At 41.0% G+C, this 21,556-nt stretch overlaps 1 protein-coding gene across 1 annotated transcript in view; it reads right to left on the reverse strand.

The window, feature by feature from the left end:
- CDHR1 (cadherin related family member 1) overlaps nucleotides 1-21,556 on the reverse strand; it is a 197,983-nt gene that overhangs the window by 74,227 nt on the left and 102,200 nt on the right. The window contains exons 8-11 of the mRNA XM_033943576.1: nucleotides 13,002-13,145; nucleotides 8,336-8,418; nucleotides 4,666-4,762; nucleotides 1,942-2,145 (exon numbers count right to left, since the gene is read on the reverse strand). Of these exons, the coding sequence (XP_033799467.1) occupies nucleotides 1,942-2,145; nucleotides 4,666-4,762; nucleotides 8,336-8,418; nucleotides 13,002-13,145 (528 nt within the window). The remainder of the gene's footprint in view (nucleotides 1-1,941; nucleotides 2,146-4,665; nucleotides 4,763-8,335; nucleotides 8,419-13,001; nucleotides 13,146-21,556) is intronic.

Below are 21,556 nucleotides of genomic sequence, written 5' to 3' on the forward strand. Positions count from 1 at the left end.
GGCCATAACATCTGCAGTTGTCATACAGGCTGCATGCATCATTTCATTCATATGTTTGGGGAGTAGGAGGGCATCAGTGACCTGTGGAAGTAAGTGGAAGTAAGTGGGGGCCATGCCTTCATGCCTCTAGTGGTCATGTGGTCAGTTTGGCCAGTTTTTTGACATTTATTTATTACTGAAACAGATCTAGCCTCAAACATCCAAGTTTTCTCATGGACATTTTCTGCAATGTTCTATTATTGGAGAAAAATGGCCAAAATCATAAATCTGCCCAAAACATGCCCCCAACATGCCTCTTGAGATTTAGGGCTCCTTTTACTAAGGTGCGCTAGCGTTTTTAGGGCGCGCTGCATTGCTGCGCGTGCTAACCCCACGCTATGCACCAAGAACTAACGCCAGCTCAATGATGGCCTTAGCGTCTACTGCGCGCGGCAACACAGCACGTGCTAAGTACGCGCTAAAACTGCTAGCACAGCCTAGTAATAGGAGCCCTTCCATGTGCAGCAGACAAACAACATGGAAAACCATCTAAGAAAAGTGTTTTGAAAATGGCAATTTGGATGTTTTAGCAAGCAAAACATCTAAGCTATTTAACTCCCTACATCCTGCAATAAGAAAACTATACAATTTGCTGTTTTTAGAAAGGAGCTCGACCATTTTATTTTCGCTGTTTTATGGAGCATAAGATTAAAGCAAAGCTGGCTGCATTGTGCATTTTTAGCAGGACAGTATTTGTCTGATTTATGTTAGTTTTGTAATGTATGTCTTTTTTAATATATTGTGAATGTTTTATTTTTGTTAACTACTTAGGGTTGTTAGATTTATGATCTATAAATATTGAAATTAAATAAATAAATAAATGCTATTTTATGTCATTTTTAGTCATTTTTCTTTTTTGATATGGCTAGGCAGAATGGATGGGCCATATGGCCTTTATCTGCCGCCATTTTCTATTTTTCAGTGTTTCAATTAAAACCCCCTCTAAATGTTGTGAATGATAATATGAAAAAGGGCATATAGGAATAAAACCATTGGAGGGATGAAGTGAGTTTGAAAAAACAGGTAAAGTTTATAATAATGGAAATAGTACTGATGCATGTTGTTTCATGACAAATGTCCAAAGAGGGAACCAGAAGCTCCACAGAAACAAAATAGGAGCACACAAAAAGTGCAGTTGCATCAATGCTTCAACTGGGGAAATGTAGGGACCTGTGGATAATGACTTGTGGTAAGAAAGGCTTTATTGGTACAAACTGAATTGACCTGGCACGGTCCGTGTTTCATCTCCACCGAGCCTACAGTGCATAAGGGGTCATGTTGCTGAAAAAGCATATGAAATCTCTAATGAAGAGAAATTGATATATCAAGGAACCAAAATTGGGACCTGGGTTGGCCACTGTTGGAAATAGGATGCTGGGATTGATGGACCTTTGGTCTGTCCCAGTATGGTAATTCTTATGTTCTTAACCAGGAAATGAAAGCACCTCAGGAAATGGCCCTTCCTGGGGTGTTTTCATTTCCTGGGACAAAGCCTTAGTGGGAACACATGTGCTAGTAGCACAGCAACTGTAAGAGCTAAACAGAAATCACGTTCATACAGAATCCGTTTCCTTGATATATCAATTTATTTGCATTATAGATTTCATATGCTTTTCCACTACATGACCCTGATGTAGGCTCGGTGGAGCTATAACATGGACTGTGACGGGTCAATTCAATTTGTACCAATAAAGACTTTTTTTAAAAAATCAACAAGACATTATCCTTAGGTGCCTTCATTTTACCAGCTGAAGCTTTGATGTAACTGCACTTTTTATGTGTTCCTCATGACACATGTCAACAGATGAATAAATGATTGAATTAATATCCCTTCTCTTACTTCCTTCATCCTTACATACACATATAAACAGTAGGTGTATACAGATTTCTTCAGAAACTTACCTGATCAGAATCATTGACTGTAATCTTCAACCATCTCAGAATTTCTCCTTCTGGGGGATGTTCAAAGATTGTTAATTCAAATCTGTTTTGGGGCCCATTTTCGCCATAGAATGTTGGAGGATGGTTATTGAGGTCAACAACTCTTATAGTCGCTACAGTAAAAGCATGAGCTAATACACTGCCTTCTGGAGTCATTTCTGATACCTGTTGCAAACCAAAATACAGACTAAGAGGGGTAATTTTATGATAGAGCACCTATGTTAATGAAGCTGGAAGGTGCTATTTTACAAAGACACACTTATTCATATGGTACTCATTTTCGAAGCAGATGGATGTCTCAAACTGGCCCATCCATCCAACCAACCATCCAACCATTAGATTCAACTCTGTTGTCTTGTCCAGAAGTGACAGGGACCTGTTTCACTGCTTCAATGCGCTACGTCAGGGGTTAAGAGTAAAGCTGGTATCAGGAACATACCTACACTCTGTGCTATTCTCCAAAATTTAGGCGTCATTTAGACGTCCAGCTGAATGTGATTCTATAATGCATAGACGCACTATAGAGAATCGTGCTCAACGAGTCTAGATGTGTCTAAATAGATGTCCTTTACAGACTTGCCTTTTAGGCGTCACATAGATGTCTACACAACGTCTATAATGTTATCACATCTCATTATTATGATGTCATTTGAAAGACAATTTTATGCTATTTTTCATTAAAATTCTATGCAGTGAAATGCTGGCACCATTATTATTTTATTTATTAATTTTTCCCCCCCTTCTGTGACAGGGAGTAATAGGGGATTCAAACCAGCAACATCAGAGTGCTAAGGCTGTAGCTCTAACCACTGCACCACATACTCAGCTGTTAAACCACATCTGAATTGTAAAACTAGGTCTTTTGGACTCTATTTAGGTACAACTTAGATGGGCATCCACAAAATTGTGGACGTCTATTTGTAGAATCACGTCCAGCGTTTGGATGTCTAAGTTCCAATTAATGCTTGTTAAAGTCATTAATTGGTCTCATTATCCACTTTATTTGGATGCCTAAGTCATTGGACGTCCACATTGTGGACACCTAAAGTTAGATGTCGTTTATAGAATTTAGGCCTTAGTCCGGTGATTTTCCATTTTTTTCTTTCAATCGGGAAAATACGGAACAAAAAAAGTTGGCAATTGCTGGACTAAGAATGGATGGAGACTGCCCCAACTGTTGGTTGGGCTGAGAACTTTTCAGCGGTCCATCACTCATATTAGGTAGGCCATTTTGTAACTGGTCATCTACAGGAAAAACACTATTGCTTGAGCCATCAGCTAATCAGTCAGGTGAGCTTAACCACTGTTGGGAGATTGCTTCATTGATAAAGATCAGACACAATTATGGAGACTATTGTATATCAGAGGAGTATACACAGAGCATTCCCTTGCACTTCCCTTGCAACAAATATCATAGGTAAAGTGTGAGTGCCATATTGACCCTCCCTTTCAGTCTGATACTTTTAAAGGAAACATGAGTAAGAGTTTGCAATAAAGAGCTGCGAAGCAAATTTTTCTTTGATCTGAGCCTCTGGTATAGTTAACTTGCATAGGAATTTAGGGAGGAAGCTATCAATGTGGATGACTATTAAGGGAGAACGTTATCAGTGTGGGTTATGATTAAGATGGGTTATTTTACCATAAGTTGTGTTATTTTAGCACAAGGTCCGATTGCATACAATGGGATTCTGTGCTAAAATAACTCGACTTGTGGTAAAATAACTCAACTTAAAAGTAACTTACATTGATATTCTTATATTCTCACAGGTTCTCAGCTTCTACTAGGGTAATTGTATAAAGTATTTTCTGAATGTAAAACTTGTTTTGCACATGGGAAATGGCTATTATAAAATTGTGTGGTGGTACATACATGTAAAAAGTTGGTACATGAAAAGATAGCACCAACTTTACATGATCTGCATGTAGGCATTTCCAGGAGTGTAGCTTGAATTGAAGTGGAGATGACTGTGATGTAAGTACATGTGTGTATGCAGAGGGTACATATGTTATTTATACCTGCTTTGGAGTAGGTGTAAATTTGTGCCAGGGTATTTTTACACTATTGGGAGAAGTTCTGGGAGTCTACTTCATAAAACATATAACTGTCTAGGTTGCTTATATAATGGTGCTTTTTTGGAAATTTTACTTAGGAATTCTGTTATAGAATTACCTCCCAAATAACTACTGTATGCTAAAATATTTGTTGCATGAGACCCTTACTGTCAGCTGTATTTAAGAGTTAAAATTAAGGTGTTCAGCTTGTTTGCAACATTTCTGATGCATAAAGTAATGGTAAAGCTATTAGAAGCGATCTGTGGAAGGGGACAAGACCATAACAGCAGACGGTACTGTTGACCATTAATTAAAATACCAATGAAATCCAGACACAAACATAGTAAAATTCCAAACAGCTGCTATTTACACTTTATGAGATGTCTGAAATTTTTTTATGATCCTTTTTGAAAAGAAAAAAAAACCCTTGCAGATTGAACAAATACACCAACAGAAGCCTAAGCATTCTTTATCTTGCTAATTAATGTTCCCTAGTTAAATTATTGCTTAAAGAAACTCATGTATATGAAGACATAACAGTTGTATCTTTGATCATACATTACCTTAAGTACTTAAATCTGATGCACAGAGTGAATAGATTGTAGACTTTTGCCAGTAAGTGATGCACAATACCTGGATTTTAAGCTCATAAACTTCTTTCTTTAGTTCATTTGGACTTTTGATAACTGAAATAGATCCACTTGTGTTATTTAGGGCAAATGATCCTTCACTTTCTGCACAAACATAGAAATATAATTGAGTGTCACTTTTAAAGATAATATTGCATAAACAGACTTCCAGACTTTATAGAATTGTACCACATGCATCATGGACAGATCAGCAAGTCTAATATTCAGCTATAATTTGGGGTGGACATGAGGAGGGAATAATTCTCTCTTCACAAATGTTATGGAAGCTAATGCTGAATTGATCCCTCTCACCCCACTGCCAGTGTTACTTCCTTACCCTTTGCCCTTCTCTTCTACCCCCACCCCCCCAAAAAAAATATAAACAACCAAAATTAAGCAAGCAAACTACACATAACTTCTCAGAACTGAACAATGGGGTTCATTTTTAAAACACAAAGATATAAAAAAATGGCATAAACCAGCACTTTGATGTTTTTCCTGTCAAAATGTCTAAGTGCTGATTTTTGAAAATGATTTTCTGAACATCTTAGTAGACTTCTTGTCTGCTGAACATCCAAAGTTCAAGGGGGCATGTTATAGGTATGTTCTGGGCATGCTTTGGGAGTGCTTAGTACTTAGACATTTTGCAGTGATAATCAAACCTTTCCCAAGATGTCTAGGACAGAACTAAGACATTCAGAGCTAGACCTGTATTAAAAGCATCTAAGTGCCAAAAAGATACTGAAGGAATTAAGTAATGACCCACAGTATCACCTGATATAGAAAAGTCTAGTAGAACATCAAGCCTAGCAGGAGTAACCTGGTGAGCGGTGTAGTGAACCATATAGAACCATAACATTTATAGTGGAACATATAGAACCATAACATTTATAATGGAAAGTGTAGGCCCACCAAAACTAACCATATAGGTGCCACCTTGAGCCATAAGGTCTATTGCGGGTAGTGGGCAGGTAGGTATAGTAGATTTTTGGGGAGTTTTAGAAGGCTCATCTTATATTATAAGGGGGTTATGGTGAAATGTGTACCTGACACCCTTTATGCAAAGTTCACTGCGGTACCCTCTAAGGTGTCCTACTGTTCTTCTGGCTTGGGTTTGGACATTTAGAACTTGGATGTTTTTGTGTTCCAAAATGGTCAAAAAAGATAGGCATCCCAAGGTTGCATGTCCTGATGACCAAGAAATCTAAATAGATCATTAAAAAAAAGATGGATGTCTAGCAGTTTCAAAAATGGACGCTTTTGGCATCTGAATTTTGGACACACATCTCAGGATGTCCAAATCGGACTTAGATGAACTATCAAAAATGGCCCTCAATGTCTATAAAGAAAGGTAGGATAAGGAGATCGGGCTAAGATGGCGTCGAGAGCAGATGCCTGAGGGAGGCTCTGAGCAGTCGGCGTTTCACTCGGTACAGCACCAGCGGCCTTTTCCGTTGTTATGGGAAAGAGGAAGGGAACCCTGCACTCTAATCCTCCAGCAGTGGTGGAGGTCCCACAGCGTCTGAGGCAAACGACCTTACCAGCAGCCTTTTCCCTCTCCAGTGAACCGGTTTGCACTACTTCGGGGGAGAGCCCGTTGATTTCGGGTGATCCTGGCTTCCACTCTGACCGGGCATCTCTAAGCCCGGAGCAGCGGCTGGTCCCACCCCAACCAGGAAGCACACCAGTGCTTGGAAAGACTGAGTTAGCCGAACCCAAAATGGAGATTTCGGACCTCAGTGTTGGAGGCTCTTCTGTACCAACTTCTTTAGGAGAAGGAACAGTAGAAGAACTGCCAAGCACTGGAGCAAAGGTGAGAGGTGCTTCTGGAGTTTCTTCCATTCATTTTGGGTTGCTTGAAAAACAAAACAAAAAATCGATTTGGAAGCATTATGGCAGACCATATCAGTAATGGATGCCAACCTCAAACTTTCTTTTTCAAATTTAAGTATTGATTGTGGAACTATTTTTTCCAAAGTTGAACAACAAAGTTTAGCCCTTACAAAGGTAAATGAAAAGTTGGAGAAACAAGAAGAAAAGATTCGAGATATGAAGGTAGTAGAAAATGAATTGGTGAAGGAAAGAACTTTTATGGCAAGGAAAATGGAATCTTTTGAAAATCAATTAAGAAAAAATAACCTGAGACTTTTGGTTTTCCTAAGTGTCCTTTGATTTCTCCATTGGAGATGGTAAGAAAGTACTTTACAGAAATTCTTGCTATTCCAGCGGATACTTTGCCTCCGATTGTGAAAGCTAACTACCTTCAAATGAAGAAACCAGCAGGAGTTTCTACCCCTAAAGAGGCTGAAGTTGATAAAGTGGTGGATATGAATTTAACAGCTTTTTGGAATGTTCGCTTGAGGTCATAACAGAAAGGAAAACCTTGCTGATAACTCTTGCTTTGGAAAGTGATAAAGAATATATATTGCATCTTTATTTTCAACATATAAATGATCAGTTTTTGGGCTCTACAATGCAAATATTTCCTTTTTTTTTTTTTTAAAATCTTTATTCATTTTCAAATCTTGCACCAAGTGTACAATATTCAAACAGAAAATTCGTACAAATCATTTGACATTCTTAACAATTAATGTCTAAAAGCATATGAGTATCCCCTCCCCCACCCATTTCATTCATCAAAATAAATCCAATAAAACACTTAACATACCACCCCATCCCTATACTAACAATCTTTACTCCATGTAAAACTTTTAACAAGTGTACAAATATACCCATAGATAATATTGAAATCATCACTTGAAAATCTAACAAGAAAAACATAAATTATATATGTAAACCCATATCCCTCCCCACTTCCCCAAAATTATAAAAATGAACAATATAATAAAAACCCTTCCCCTCTCTAATATTTTAAGGTGTATATTTCAATGAAAAATAGGAAAAATGGTATTTAATCATCACAAAAAGATGTCAATGGTTCCCAGATTTTAAAAAAGGTCTTATAGTTTCCATTTTGTACAGCTAGTGATCTTTCCATTTTAAACATGTGACATAATGAGTTCCACCAAAAATTGAAATTAAGTCTACTGCAATCCTTCCAATTGGTAGTGATTTGTTGAATGGCGACTCCAGTCATGATTAATAAAAGTTTATTATTAGATGAAGATATCTGACTCTTTTTTCTCATGCGAATATTTCCTGATATGTCTCAGAGATCCCAGAAGCGTAGAAAGGAACTCTTGGCATTAAGACCAAGAGTCCTAGCCCTGGGGGCAACTTTTTTGTTGAAATTTCCTGTGAAATGCTTTATTACGTATCAGACAAATAATTACTTGTTTTTGGAGCCTAAACAGCTGTTAGAATTTGTAGAATCTAGAGAGGGTGCAACATCTGTAACTTAAGATATGTAATTTATCATAATCCGGCTTTAGTGCCAACTGAGTATTGCTGTTTTCTCGCTTGATTAATTGTATAATTTCTTTTTATTTCTTGAAGTCCGTTCTCAAAGTATTCTGGTCGATATAAGTGAATAGAAACTTTTCTGTTTTGTTTTTTCTTTTACTTTTGGGAACTATTGATCTAATTCAAGTTGTTATATATTATACTTAATTGTTAATAAGAAAAGTGATAAATAATAAAAAAAATTTTAAAAAGGTAGGATGAGAAACATTCATAGTACTTAGGTATTTCTTTGTAGTTCAAATAAATTGCACTCACCATTCACAAGGAAGTAATGAACAGTATTAGGGTTGCCCTGATCTCCATCATAAGCCACAACTGTTAATATTTCAGATCCCTACAGAAAAATAGCACAAACTTGAGAATATTTACAGCATCTATGTGTACCAGCATGCCAAAGTCTACATTATGTTTTTCATAATTATCATTCATTTCTATAGATTTTTACATGTTTGAGCATGGCAATATGAGAGTTCTTTCTGGAATCTGCTTTAAATGCTGTGATTTGATCATTAAGGGCTCCTTTTATTAAACTGCAGTAGAGATTTTTACTGCAAACCGGTGAGGTATATGTTCTACCGCTCATTTAGTTCCATCAGACAGACAGCAAAAAAATCTACAATGTCTTCAATGTGTACAAAACATAGCAAATGAGGCGGGCCCGCCCCTCCCCTGCCCAACCTAGAGCCTGATTGGCCCAAGCGCCTAAGACCCCTCCTATAGCGGGGCTTGGGCCAATCAGGATCCTGTGGGTTGGGCAGGGGAGGGGTGGGTCCGCCTCATTTGGACAGAGGCAGGTCTGCTGGTTGGACGATGCAAAGACCCATTCGGACAACTTGGCAGTAAGCTTGAGGGGAGTTCTGGAGTGGGGGTTCATTGGGGGGGATCCGGCAGGAGGGGTTGGGCACCCTCCTGCTGGCGATCTTCGGGGAGGCTGTTGGGGAGGTCTGGGGAGGGCGGTTGGGGCATTTTGTTTGGGGGGGTCATTGAGGGGGGGTCCGGCAGGAGGGGTTGGGTACCCTCCTGCCGGCGATCTTTGGGGGGCGGGTTATTTCGGCAGGAGGGGTTGGGCACCCTCCTGCCACGAATGTCGAGGGGGTTGGGGAGACTGGCGGCTGTAGCTGCGGCCGCTATACTAATCGTGGCAGGGAGATCCCTTGCCACGATAAAGTATAGCGGCCGCGTCTACTTACCATGTAAGCCAGCATTTTGCTAGCCTATATTGTAAGCGTCTCCTGCTCTGCTAGGGAGACGCGCAGGGCCGCCTTGTTTCGCCTAAGGCTACCGCCTAGCCTTAGGCGAACTTAGACAGGCTTGTGGGCCTCCCTAGGCTCCCGGAGATGCCTTCAATATAGGCGGCCTGCCTGGGGAGCATTTTTTTAGAAAACGTGCCTCCCGATTGGCTGATTAGACAGCTGTAGGACGCCTACAGCTGCCTACAATCAGGACGCACTTTGCAGAATCAGGGCCTAAATGTATATGGATCTGAATTACTCTGAGTAATCTGTATTATATGTGTGCCAATTATATATTGAATTAGAATAAATAATTTGTACTATATGTATGTGAACTTGTAACCCACTTTGACTATTTTTATGTATGTCAACCTGTAACCCATTTTGAGTTCATTGGGGAGGATGGGATATAAAACAAATTAAATAAATAAATAAAATAGCTACAGTATTTACAAGCGCTGTATGTTAAGAAGTAATATTTCCTAAGTATATAGCTGGAAAACATCTTCAGTTCATTTTTTTGGATCATATCATGACTTTCCCCCTGCCCAAAGTTTAGTCATATTTTTGGATTAACATTATTTTATTAATACAAAAAAAAATGTAATGCACACTAGAACCTTTTATAGAATGGAAATCAACTTTATGCATATTGATTCATTGGTTAATATGTGCTAAATTCATCAAAGGGTATTAAGTGCATTAGCACATGTGATAACAATTACTGTACACTAAACGCTAAAGACACCCATAGGGATATAAGCTAAAGACACCCATAGGGATATAATGGGCATCTTTAGCGTTCAACATATGCTAATTGATAGTGCACACTAATGCAATTAGAGGGTCTTTTACTAAGGAACGCTAGCCGATTTAGCACGTGCTAAATGCTAACACACCCATTATATGGCCGCACTAATATTTAGCACATGCTAAATCGGCTAGCGCGCCTTAGTAAAAGGCCCCCTTAATCCAGTGATTTTCTACCTTTTTCGTTCCATCGGAAAAATACAGAACTTTTCAGTGACCCCTCATAAGTTCATGTCCAAGTTCTGCTTTTGACTTTCTGCGTACACCTGTATGAGACATTTTGGCTAATTGTTTTACTTAGCAACAACAAAGATATCACAAAAATGGAAAAAATACTTGACCCCTTGGGGTTAATTTTATAACTGGTTAACTAGACAGGAAAAGCAACATACAGAATATATATATATGGTATATTCCTGTTTAACAAGGGCAATAAGTAGTTCCCACAAATTCCTGCTCCAAGACAGGTGAAAGTTTGTATGTGCTTACACAAGTAAGAATTGACTCATATATATTAAGCATGTGAAGGGTCATGGATTTGATATACTGCCTTTCTTTAGTACAACCAAAATAATTTACATGTATTATTATATGCAGGCACCTTTTCTGTCTCTGATGGGCTTACAATCTTTTGTCTGGGCAATAGAGGGTACACTAACTTTTATTCTCTGCTCCTGGAATGCTTCTCTGTAAGGCATGTAAAAGTATGTACTTTCTTTTCCTATCATCAACTTTTAAGAACATATAGGGCTCCTTTTACTAAGGTGTGCTAGCGTTTTTAGCGCATATACAAGATTAGCGTGCGCTATAGCACGCACTAGCTGAAAAATTGCCACCTGCTTAAAAGGAGGTTAAGGCCCTAACGCACCTTTGTAAAAGGAGCCCATAGCCCTGGGGCATTTTATAAGTACATACTTGAGCATTTAATATACTCTTTTGCATGCTCAGGTAGATAAGAAAATGAAACCCTTACTGGCAAATTCTATATACTCTGCCTGAAGTTAGACACCGACATCAGCACGCCTAGCTGATGTAGGTGCCTAACTTACTGTATATACTCAAATATAAACTAAGATTTTTGGGCCCAAAAAGAGGGGGTCTCAGTTTAAATTCAGGTCAGCTCCCACCCGCCCACCTCCTGGATCTGTTGCAGGCTGCAAGGTCTGCCATAAGACCTGGTGATCCAGCGGTGGGACAGAACTGGAGGAATCCCTCCCATCTCCTGTCCCAGCTGACTCTAACAACTTTCACCTCCCTCCCACCTCCCCGGTGTACCTTTCAAATCCCTGGTGATCCAGTGGTGAACTGGGGCAGAAGCGATCTTCATACACTCCTGCCCCATGCAGATACGCTAGCTGAATGGCTGCCTTGAGTTCTTGCAGCAACCTCCCGAGATTCCGCAGTCTCATGGTGGGCTGGGACTGGAGGGATCCCTCCTGCTGCCTGTCCCAGCCAACTCTAACAACATTCACCTCCCTCCCACCTCCCCGGTGTACCTTTCAAATCCCTGGTAGGTCCACTGGTGAACTGGGGCAAGAGCGATCTTCCTAGGCTCCTGCCCCATGCAGAGCCGTTAGCTGAATGGCTGCTGCGAGTTTATTAATGGTGTTTTACTAATATATTCATATGTTGTTTTATTAGATGTTGCTGTGTCTTTATAATAGGCATAAAATAATCACCTTTTAGTATTTCCCACTGAGATGCTCTGTTATAAATTTATCCCCAATGTATGGTGAAGGACAAAAAAAAACCCCCAGAGGAAAAATCAGGCTTAAATGTAAAGAGAAAGAAGGAAAAATGATCAGAATGTGGCAAATAGTAAAAATTACTCCTAAGCGAGAGTTAACAGTCAATTTGAGAGACTGAGATCATATTCAACATTTTGTGGCTTAGATGTGAAGTTCATTACTGTCATGTTAACATGCAAACCTAACCCATTGAAAGTCATTGCCCTTGAGGAAATCCTGTGTGCCAAGCAGACTGCTCTATTTTTCTCTGGGTCAGTAATGAATGATTGTGTGCCCTTAACAATGATTTATAGCAAATGGTAGAGCAAGTCAAACTGAATGAACAGGAACTATTCCCAAAAGGAAATCTTTGGTTTTAGTATTATTAATGAAACATAACAAAGACATTTGTATAATATCAACAAGACATTCAGGAGATGGAAATTCTTTTAAGAATGTTCTGCATCTGGAAAAAATTATAGCAATTGGATTCACCTCATGCTTCAGAGGTGGGATTGCTTCTTGCTTCTATCCAATCTTGCTGCATCTTATTGCTTGAGCTCTCATTTAAATCAGCTCATTTTAGGTTTTTATTTGGGGAGTTCTATGGTAATTTCAATATGGCTAGTCCTTTTTTAATCTAATCTAATCTAATCTAATCTAAACCTTAAGTTTATATACCGCATCATCTCCATGAGAATGGAGCTCGACACGGTTTACAAGAACTTAAAATAGTGGGTAGAGAAGAAGAAAAAGGATTACATGAACTTATGTGTAGAAGGGGGGAGAGAAAGGGGGGAAGGATAGAGCTACAATTTGCTGAAAAGCCAGGTTTTCAGTTGTTTGCGGAATAACTGAAGGGAGCTCAGGTTCCGCAGCGGGGTGGTGAGGTCGTTCCAAAGACCTGTGATTTTGAAGAGAAGGGATTTTCCCAGTTTGCCTGAATAGTGGATGCCGCGTGGAGAGGGGAAGGCTAGTTTAAGCCTTTGGGCAGTTCTGGAGGAGTCGGGACTGGAGGAGTTGAAAGACAGTGGGATAAGAGGAGGCAGGATTCCGTGAATGATCTTGAAAGCCAGGCAGGAACATTTGAAATGGATTCTGGAGATTATTGGGAGCAAATTTATTATTAATAAGGCATAGCTACTTACTGGTAGTGTGTCTTCATAGACATACCCATAATATGGAGTTCCAATAAATATGGGAGGTGTGTCCTGAACGTCTTCCACGTAGACCATGACTGTGGTGGTAGTTGAAAATACTTGGTACTTGCCTCTGAGCTTTCCACCTCCATCCTAGAACAATACATATAATATTCCTGCTTAAACTCAGTGCAATTAAACATTAACTTTATGGAAATATTAATAAGAAACATTTGAGGGAGTTATCAAGATGCAGTAAAAGACAAGCTTTTACCACTGATTTATCAAGTGAGTCACCGACATGAAGTGTAAGAGTACTGTGGTAAATGAGTAACGGTGCTTGTGCGTCACTTGGTAAACAGCATTATTCCAGTGGCCTATGAGCATTGGGCCTGAAAGATCAAAGCGTGCCAATTCCCTCTCCTCCCTCCTCAATGATATCCCTTAACCCTAGTGGCATAGAAATGGAGGAGTGGGAGGGGCGGTCCGCCCCAGGTGTGGTACCCTTCTTCCTATCTTCCCCTCTCCCGCTCCTGTTCTTGCTGCGTGTACGCGCCCCTTGCCTTTCCCTGTACCTTGTTTACTTCCACGGAGCGAGGTTGATACCCATGTTGGCATCGGCACTCTCTATGATGTCATTTCCAGGACCCATGCCTAGAAAGTGACATCAAAGGGTGAGCTGACACCAACGTGGGTGAGCTGACACCAACGTGGGCATGCTGCTCGTGCTGGAAAAAAGGTACAGGGAATGGGAAGGGAGCATGCATGTGGCAGGGGGGGGGGGGCTTTTGAGGTGGCTCATTAGCAGTGTTATTCATTTACCATAGTAGTCAGCAAACTGACAACCTTCTGGCCCGATAAAATAACCCCAGCTGGGATTATTGTATCATCAATTTATGCCCAGAGTATGACGTATGGTGTGAACCCAGTGCACACTGCACATTGTATTCTGGTTTTACATAGTAATGAGATACTTTACATACATTTACATATTTGGCATCTCAATACTATGTAACCTGCAGTGACCTACATATTACTGTAGTAGGGTAAAACAAGCTGTGTTAGAGCCCTTTATGTTGTTCTAAAGGGCAAATAATGTGACCTAAGGCCCTAAATCAGCTTGATAAGTTCTCCCCCCCCCCCTTTTTAGGTTTATAAACATGCACATATCCCATTAATTTGTTGAGCTAAACACAAGAAAGCATGTAATAAATGTATCAATACACAAAATATCATTAGTTTAATGTTTTAATGTGCTATTTTTCTTATCAATTTAAATTAGTGTGTTTTAACACCTAGTATATATTTCAACATTTCTCTACTGGGTTCTTCCTGCCATAGGAGCAAGGGAATGCACATGCATAAGCAGCAAAATGAGGGTTTATAATATATATAAACTTAAACAATGCAGGCAAAGTAGATATAATATGATATACTTTTGATTATATCATTTCAAGAACAATCCATTTGTGATCAACATATGATGCATTGATGAGTTAAACTGAAGGCACAACTACCATTTTTTGACTTCATGTTAAAATGGATGGAAGCTCTGGGGGTGGAGGGGGAGAGTGGGGAGGCAGGTTGGGGTAGTGGTGGGGTTATGGGGATTGGGGTATATTTGATGTATGGCTTTTGGTGCACCCTTGTGTTCTCTGTTGTATTCATTGCCTTTTTTCTCTGTTTCTGCTGTACTCAATAAAAATTGTTCCAAGTAAAAAATAGATAGAAGCTTAAATTCTGACTTTGTGGTTTTTTTAAATTAGGGCTTGTTATATAGCAAACTAGCTGATGCCCCGGCGTTGCACGGGTATTTAATTATAGCAATAACACTGTAAATAGATTCAAATAAAGATACTTTATAGTGGTGAATGAAATTATTTTTTTACAGCTTAATAAAAAGTACAATATTCAAATTATAATGTGAAATATTTGACAAAATGAATACAATACAACTAACGCAAAACGTGATTATAAACAACATTTTTAGTTTCACCTCCAGGAGCAAGAACATATAAATTCTTGGGTGAAACCCACCCTTGAGCAAGCAACATAGAGTTGTGGGCCGTGAGACCACCAGAACATATCACCCCAGGTAGTGAGGGATCTGCATACCAAGTTTCGTTCAATTTGGTCAAGCCGTTTTTGAATTACAGTGAGAATGGCAGCTTTTTACATTTTTTCCATTGACATGAATGGGTGAAATCTGATTTTCTGTTTGTAGCTCCGCCCACGTGTGCAGGTGGGCCGCAAGAATCCCAGAACATATCACCCCAGGTAGTGAGGGATCTGCATACCAAGTTTCGTTCAAATCGGTCAAGCCGTTTTTGAATTACTGTGAGAATGGCAGCTTTTTACATTTTTTCCATTGACATGAATGGGTGAAATTTGATTTTCTATTTGTAGCTCCGCCCACATGTGCAGGTGGGCCGCGAGACCCCCAGTACATATCACCCCAGGTAGTGAGGGATCTGCATACCAAGTTTCGTTCAAATCGGTCAAGCCGTTTTTGAATTACTGTGAGAATGGCAGCTTTTTACATTTTTTCCATTGACATGAATGGGTGAAATCTGATTTTCTGTTTGTAGCTCCGCCCACGTGTGCAGGTGGGCCACGAGACCCCCAGAACATATCACCCCAGGTAGTGAGGGATCTGCATACCAAGTTTCGTTCAAATCGGTCAAGCCGTTTTTGAATTACTGTGAGAATGGCAGCTTTTTACATTTTTTCCATTGACATGAATGGGTGAAACCTGATTTTCTGTTTGTAGCTCCGCCCACGTGTGCAGGTGGGCCGCGAGACCCCCAGAACATATCACCCCAGGTAGTGAGGGATCTGCATACCAAGTTTCGTTCAAATCGGTCAAGCCGTTTTTGAATTACAGTGAGAATGGCAGCTTTTTACATTTTTTCCATTGACATGAATGGGTGAAATCTGATTTTCTGTTTGTAGCTCCGCCCACGTGTGCAGGTGGGCCGCGAGACCCCCAGAACATATCACCCCAGGTAGAGAGGGATCTGCATACCAAGTTTCGTTCAAATCGGTCAAGCCGTTTTTGAATTACTGTGAGAATGGCAGTTTTTTACATTTTTTCCATTGACATGAATGGGTGAAATCTGATTTTCTGTTTGTAGCTCCGCCCACGTGTGCAGGTGGGCCGCGAGAACCCCAGAACATATCACCCCAGGTAGTGAGGGATCTGCATACCAAGTTTCGTTCAAATCGGTCAAGCCGTTTTTGAATTACTGTGAGAATGGCAGCTTTTTACATTTTTTCCATTGACATGAATGGGTGAAATCTGATTTTCTGTTTGTAGCTCCGCCCACGTGTGCAGGTGGGCCGCGAGACCCCCAGAACATATCACCCCAGGTAGTGAGGGATCTGCATACCAAGTTTCGTTCAAATCGGTCAAGCCGTTTTTGAATTACTGTGAGAATGGCAGCTTTTTACATTTTTTCCATTGACATGAATGGGTGAAATCTGATTTTATGTTTGTAGCTCCGCCCACGTGTGCAGGTGGGCTGCGAGACCCCCAGAACATATCACCTCAGGTAGTGAGGGATCTGCATACCAAGTTTCGTTCAAATCGGTCAAGCCGTTTTTGAATTACTGTGAGAATGGCAGCTTTTTACATTTTTTTCCATTGACATAAATGGGTGAAACCTGATTTTCTGTTTGTAGCTCCGCCCACGTGTGCAGGTGGGCCGCGAGACCCCCAGAACATATCACCCCAGGTAGTGAGGGATCTGCATACCAAGTTTCGTTCAAATCGGTCAAGCCGTTTTTGAATTACAGTGAGAATGGCAGCTTTTTACATTTTTTCCATTGACATGAATGGGTGAAATCTGATTTTCTGTTTGTAGCTCCGCCCACGTGTGCAGGTGGGCCGCGAGACCCCCAGAACATATCACCCCAGGTAGTGAGGGATCTGCATACCAAGTTTCGTTCAAATCGGTCTAGCCGTTTTTGAATTACTGTGAGAATGGCAGCTTTTTACATTTTTTCCATTGACATGAATGGGTGAAATCTGATTTTCTGTTTGTAGCTCCGCCCACGTGTGCAGGTGGGCCGCAAGACTCCCAGAACATATCACCCCAGGTAGTGAGGGATCTGCATACCAAGTTTCGTTCAAATCGGTCAAGCCGTTTTTGAATTACTGTGAGAATGGCAGCTTTTTACATTTTTTTCCATTGACATGAATGGGTGAAATTTGATTTTCTATTTGTAGCTCCGCCCACATGTGCAGGTGGGCCGCGAGACCCCCAGTACATATCACCCCAGGTAGTGAGGGATCTGCATACCAAGTTTCGTTCAAATCGGTCAAGCCGTTTTTGAATTACTGTGAGAATGGCAGCTTTTTACATTTTTTCCATTGACATGAATGGGTGAAATCTGATTTTCTGTTTGTAGCTCCGCCCACGTGTGCAGGTGGGCCACGAGACCCCCAGAACATATCACCCCAGGTAGTGAGGGATCTGCATACCAAGTTTCGTTCAAATCGGTCAAGCCGTTTTTGAATTACTGTGAGAATGGCAGCTTTTTACATTTTTTCCATTGACATGAATGGGTGAAACCTGATTTTCTGTTTGTAGCTCCGCCCACGTGTGCAGGTGGGCCGCGAGACCCCCAGAACATATCACCCCAGGTAGTGAGGGATCTGCATACCAAGTTTCGTTCAAATCGGTCAAGCCGTTTTTGAATTACAGTGAGAATGGCAGCTTTTTACATTTTTTCCATTGACATGAATGGGTGAAATCTGATTTTCTGTTTGTAGCTCCGCCCACGTGTGCAGGTTGGCCGCGAGACCCCCAGAACATATCACCCCAGGTAGAGAGGGATCTGCATACCAAGTTTCGTTCAAATCGGTCAAGCCGTTTTTGAATTACTGTGAGAATGGCAGTTTTTTACATTTTTTCCATTGACATGAATGGGTGAAATCTGATTTTCTGTTTGTAGCTCCGCCCACGTGTGCAGGTGGGCCGCGAGACCCCCAGAACATATCACCCCAGGTAGTGAGGGATCTGCATACCAAGTTTCGTTCAAATCGGTCAAGCCGTTTTTGAATTACTGTGAGAATGGCAGCTTTTTACATTTTTTCCATTGACATGAATGGGTGAAATCTGATTTTCTGTTTCTAGCTCCGCCCACGTGTGCAGGTGGGCCGCGAGACCCCCAGAACATATCACCCCAGGTAGTGAGGGATCTGCATACCAAGTTTCGTTCAAATCGGTCAAGCCGTTTTTGAATTACTGGGAGAATGGCAGCTTTTTAAATTTTTTCCATTGACAAGAATGGGTGAAATCTGATTTTATGTTTGTAGCTCCGCCCACGTGTGCAGGTGGGCTGCGAGACCCCCAGAACATATCACCTCAGGTAGTGAGGGATCTGCATACCAAGTTTCGTTCAAATCGGTCAAGCCGTTTTTGAATTACTGTGAGAATGGCAGCTTTTTACATTTTTTCCATTGACATAAATGGGTGAAACCTGATTTTCTGTTTGTAGCTCCGCCCACGTGTGCAGGTGGGCCGCGAGACCCCCAGAACATATCACCCCAGGTAGTGAGGGATCTGCATACCAAGTTTCGTTCAAATCGGTCAAGCCGTTTTTGAATTACAGTGAGAATGGCAGCTTTTTACATTTTTTCCATTGACATGAATGGGTGAAATCTGATTTTCTGTTTGTAGCTCCGCCCACGTGTGCAGGTGGGCCACGAGACCCCCAGAACATATCACCCCAGGTAGTGAGGGATCTGCATACCAAGTTTCGTTCAAATCGGTCAAGCCGTTTTTGAATTACTGTGAGAATGGCAGCTTTTTACATTTTTTCCATTGACATGAATGGGTGAAATTTGATTTTCTATTTGTAGCTCCGCCCATGTGTGCAGGTGGGCCGCGAGACCCCCACAACATATCACCCCAGGTAGTGAGGGATCTGCATACCAAGTTTCGTTGAAATCGGTCAAGCCGTTTTTGAATTACAGTGAGAATGGCAGCTTTTTACATTTTTTCCATTGACATGAATGGGTGAAATCTGATTTTCTGTTTGTAGCTCCGCCCACGTGTGCAGGTGGGCCACGAGACCCCCAGAACATATCACCCCAGGTAGTGAGGGATCTGCATACCAAGTTTCGTTCAAATCGGTCAAGCCGTTTTTGAATTACTGTGAGAATGGCAGCTTTTTACATTATTTCCATTGACATGAATGGGTGAAATCTGATTTTATGTTTGTAGCTCCGCCCACGTGTGCAGGTGGGCCGCGAGACCCCCAGAACATATCACCTCAGGTAGTGAGGGATCTGCATACCAAGTTTCGTTCAAATCGGTCAAGCCGTTTTTGAATTACTGTGAGAATGGCAGCTTTTTACATTTTTTCCATTGACATGAATGGGTGAAATCTGATTTTATGTTTGTAGCTCCGCCCACGTGTGCAGGTGGGCCGCGAGACCCCCAGAACATATCACCTCAGGTAGTGAGGGATCTGCATACCAAGTTTCGTTCAAATCGGTCAAGCCGTTTTTGAATTACTGTGAGAATGGCAGCTTTTTACATTTTTTCCATTGACATGAATGGGTGAAATCTGATTTTATGTTTGTAGCTCCGCCCACGTGTGCAGGTGGGCCGCGAGACCCCCAGAACATATCACCTCAGGTAGTGAGGGATCTGCATACCAAGTTTCGTTCAAATCGGTCAAGCCATTTTTGAATTACTGTGAGAATGGCAGCTTTTTACATTTTTTCCATTGACATGAATGGGTGAAATCTGATTTTCTGTTTGTAGCTCCGCCCACGTGTGCAGGTGGGCCGCGAGACCCCCAGAACATATCACCCCAGGTAGTGAGGGATCTGCATACCAAGTTTCGTTCAAATCGGTCAAGCCGTTTTTGAATTACAGTGAGAATGGCAGCTTTTTACATTTTTTCCATTGACATGAATGGGTGAAATCTGATTTTCTGTTTGTAGCTCCGCCCACGTGTGCAGGTGGGCCGCGAGACCCCCAGAACATATCACCTCAGGTAGTGAGGGATCTGCATACCAAGTTTCGTTCAAATCGGTCAAGCCATTTTTGAATTACTGTGAGAATGGCAGCTTTTTACATTTTTTCCATTGACATGAATGGGTGAAATCTGATTTTCTGTTTGTAGCTCCGCCCACGTGTGCAGGTGGGCCGCGAGACCCCCAGAACATATCACCCCAGGTAGTGAGGGATCTGCATACCAAGTTTCGTTCAAATCGGTCAAGCCGTTTTTGAATTACAGTGAGAATGGCAGCTTTTTACATTTTTTCCATTGACATGAATGGGTGAAATCTGATTTTCTGTTTGTAGCTCCGCCCACGTGTGCAGGTGGGCCGCGAGACTCCCAGAACATATCACCTCAGGTAGTGAGGGATCTGCATACCAAGTTTCGTTCAAATCGGTCAAGCCGTTTTTGAATTACTGTGAGAATGGCAGCTTTTTACATTTTTTCCATTGACATGAATGGGTGAAATCTGATTTTATGTTTGTAGCTCCGCCCACGTGTGCAGGTGGGCCGCGAGACCCCCAGAACATATCACCCCAGGTAGTGAGGGATCTGCATACCAAGTTTCGTTCAAATCGGTCAAGCCGTTTTTGAATTACAGTGAGAATGGCAGCTTTTTACATTTTTTCCATTGACATGAATGGGTGAAATCTGATTTTCTGTTTGTAGCTCCGCCCACGTGTGCAGGTGGGCCGCGAGACCCCCAGAACATATCATCCCAGGTAGTGAAGGATCTGCATACCAAGTTTTGTTCAAATCGGTCAAGCCGTTTTTGCGTGATCGCGGCACATACACACATACATACCTCCGATTTTATATATATATAGATGGACTAGTGTTTAAGCCCGTTAAATTAACGGGTGCTAGAATAGATGTAGAATCTTAATATTGTATAAAATTTGCAGAAAACTTAGCATGATAGCTTTAAAATGTTCTACCCTCCCCAAGCAACAATGCATACAAACATGTAGAGCAAAGTTTAAACTATGTAAAAACTCAGTCAACTGAATATAACAGACATACTTCCCAGGCAACATAATAAACCCTGAGAAATTAAAGAATGTAAAGGAATGTTTGGTGCTTAGATGTTTATATTTTTGGTGGTAATAGTATATTGTGCATGTGCAGGAATGGATGTTAAAAGTGTGCATGTGTATGTAAGGGTTTTATTGGTATTGTTATTATTAAGAGAATTGTAAGAATTTTTTTTTTGTAAATGGTGTATATCTATAAAATGTCCTTATAAACAATTTTTCTTGTCTATCTCACTTGGTTGCTGTTTGGTTAGTTTTTTCCCTGTGTATGTACTTGTTCTCTGTCTGTCTGTGTGTTTGGTTGCTGTATGTCTGTATATATATTTTTTTACAGTCTAACTCCTTGGTCACTGTATGTGGGGGGGGGGGGGGTTCCTGTATTTGTCCTTGGGCACTGTATGTTTTGTAATTTTTTTCAGTCTTTCACTGCCAACTGTCTGTCTTTCTATGTGCTTGGTCGCTGTCTATGTGTGTTTCTTATTTTGTTCTGTGTCATTGGTCGCTGTATGTTTA

Source organism: Geotrypetes seraphini, chromosome 4, assembly GCF_902459505.1.
Source record: "Geotrypetes seraphini chromosome 4, aGeoSer1.1, whole genome shotgun sequence".
Classification (NCBI taxonomy): domain Eukaryota; kingdom Metazoa; phylum Chordata; class Amphibia; order Gymnophiona; family Dermophiidae; genus Geotrypetes; species Geotrypetes seraphini.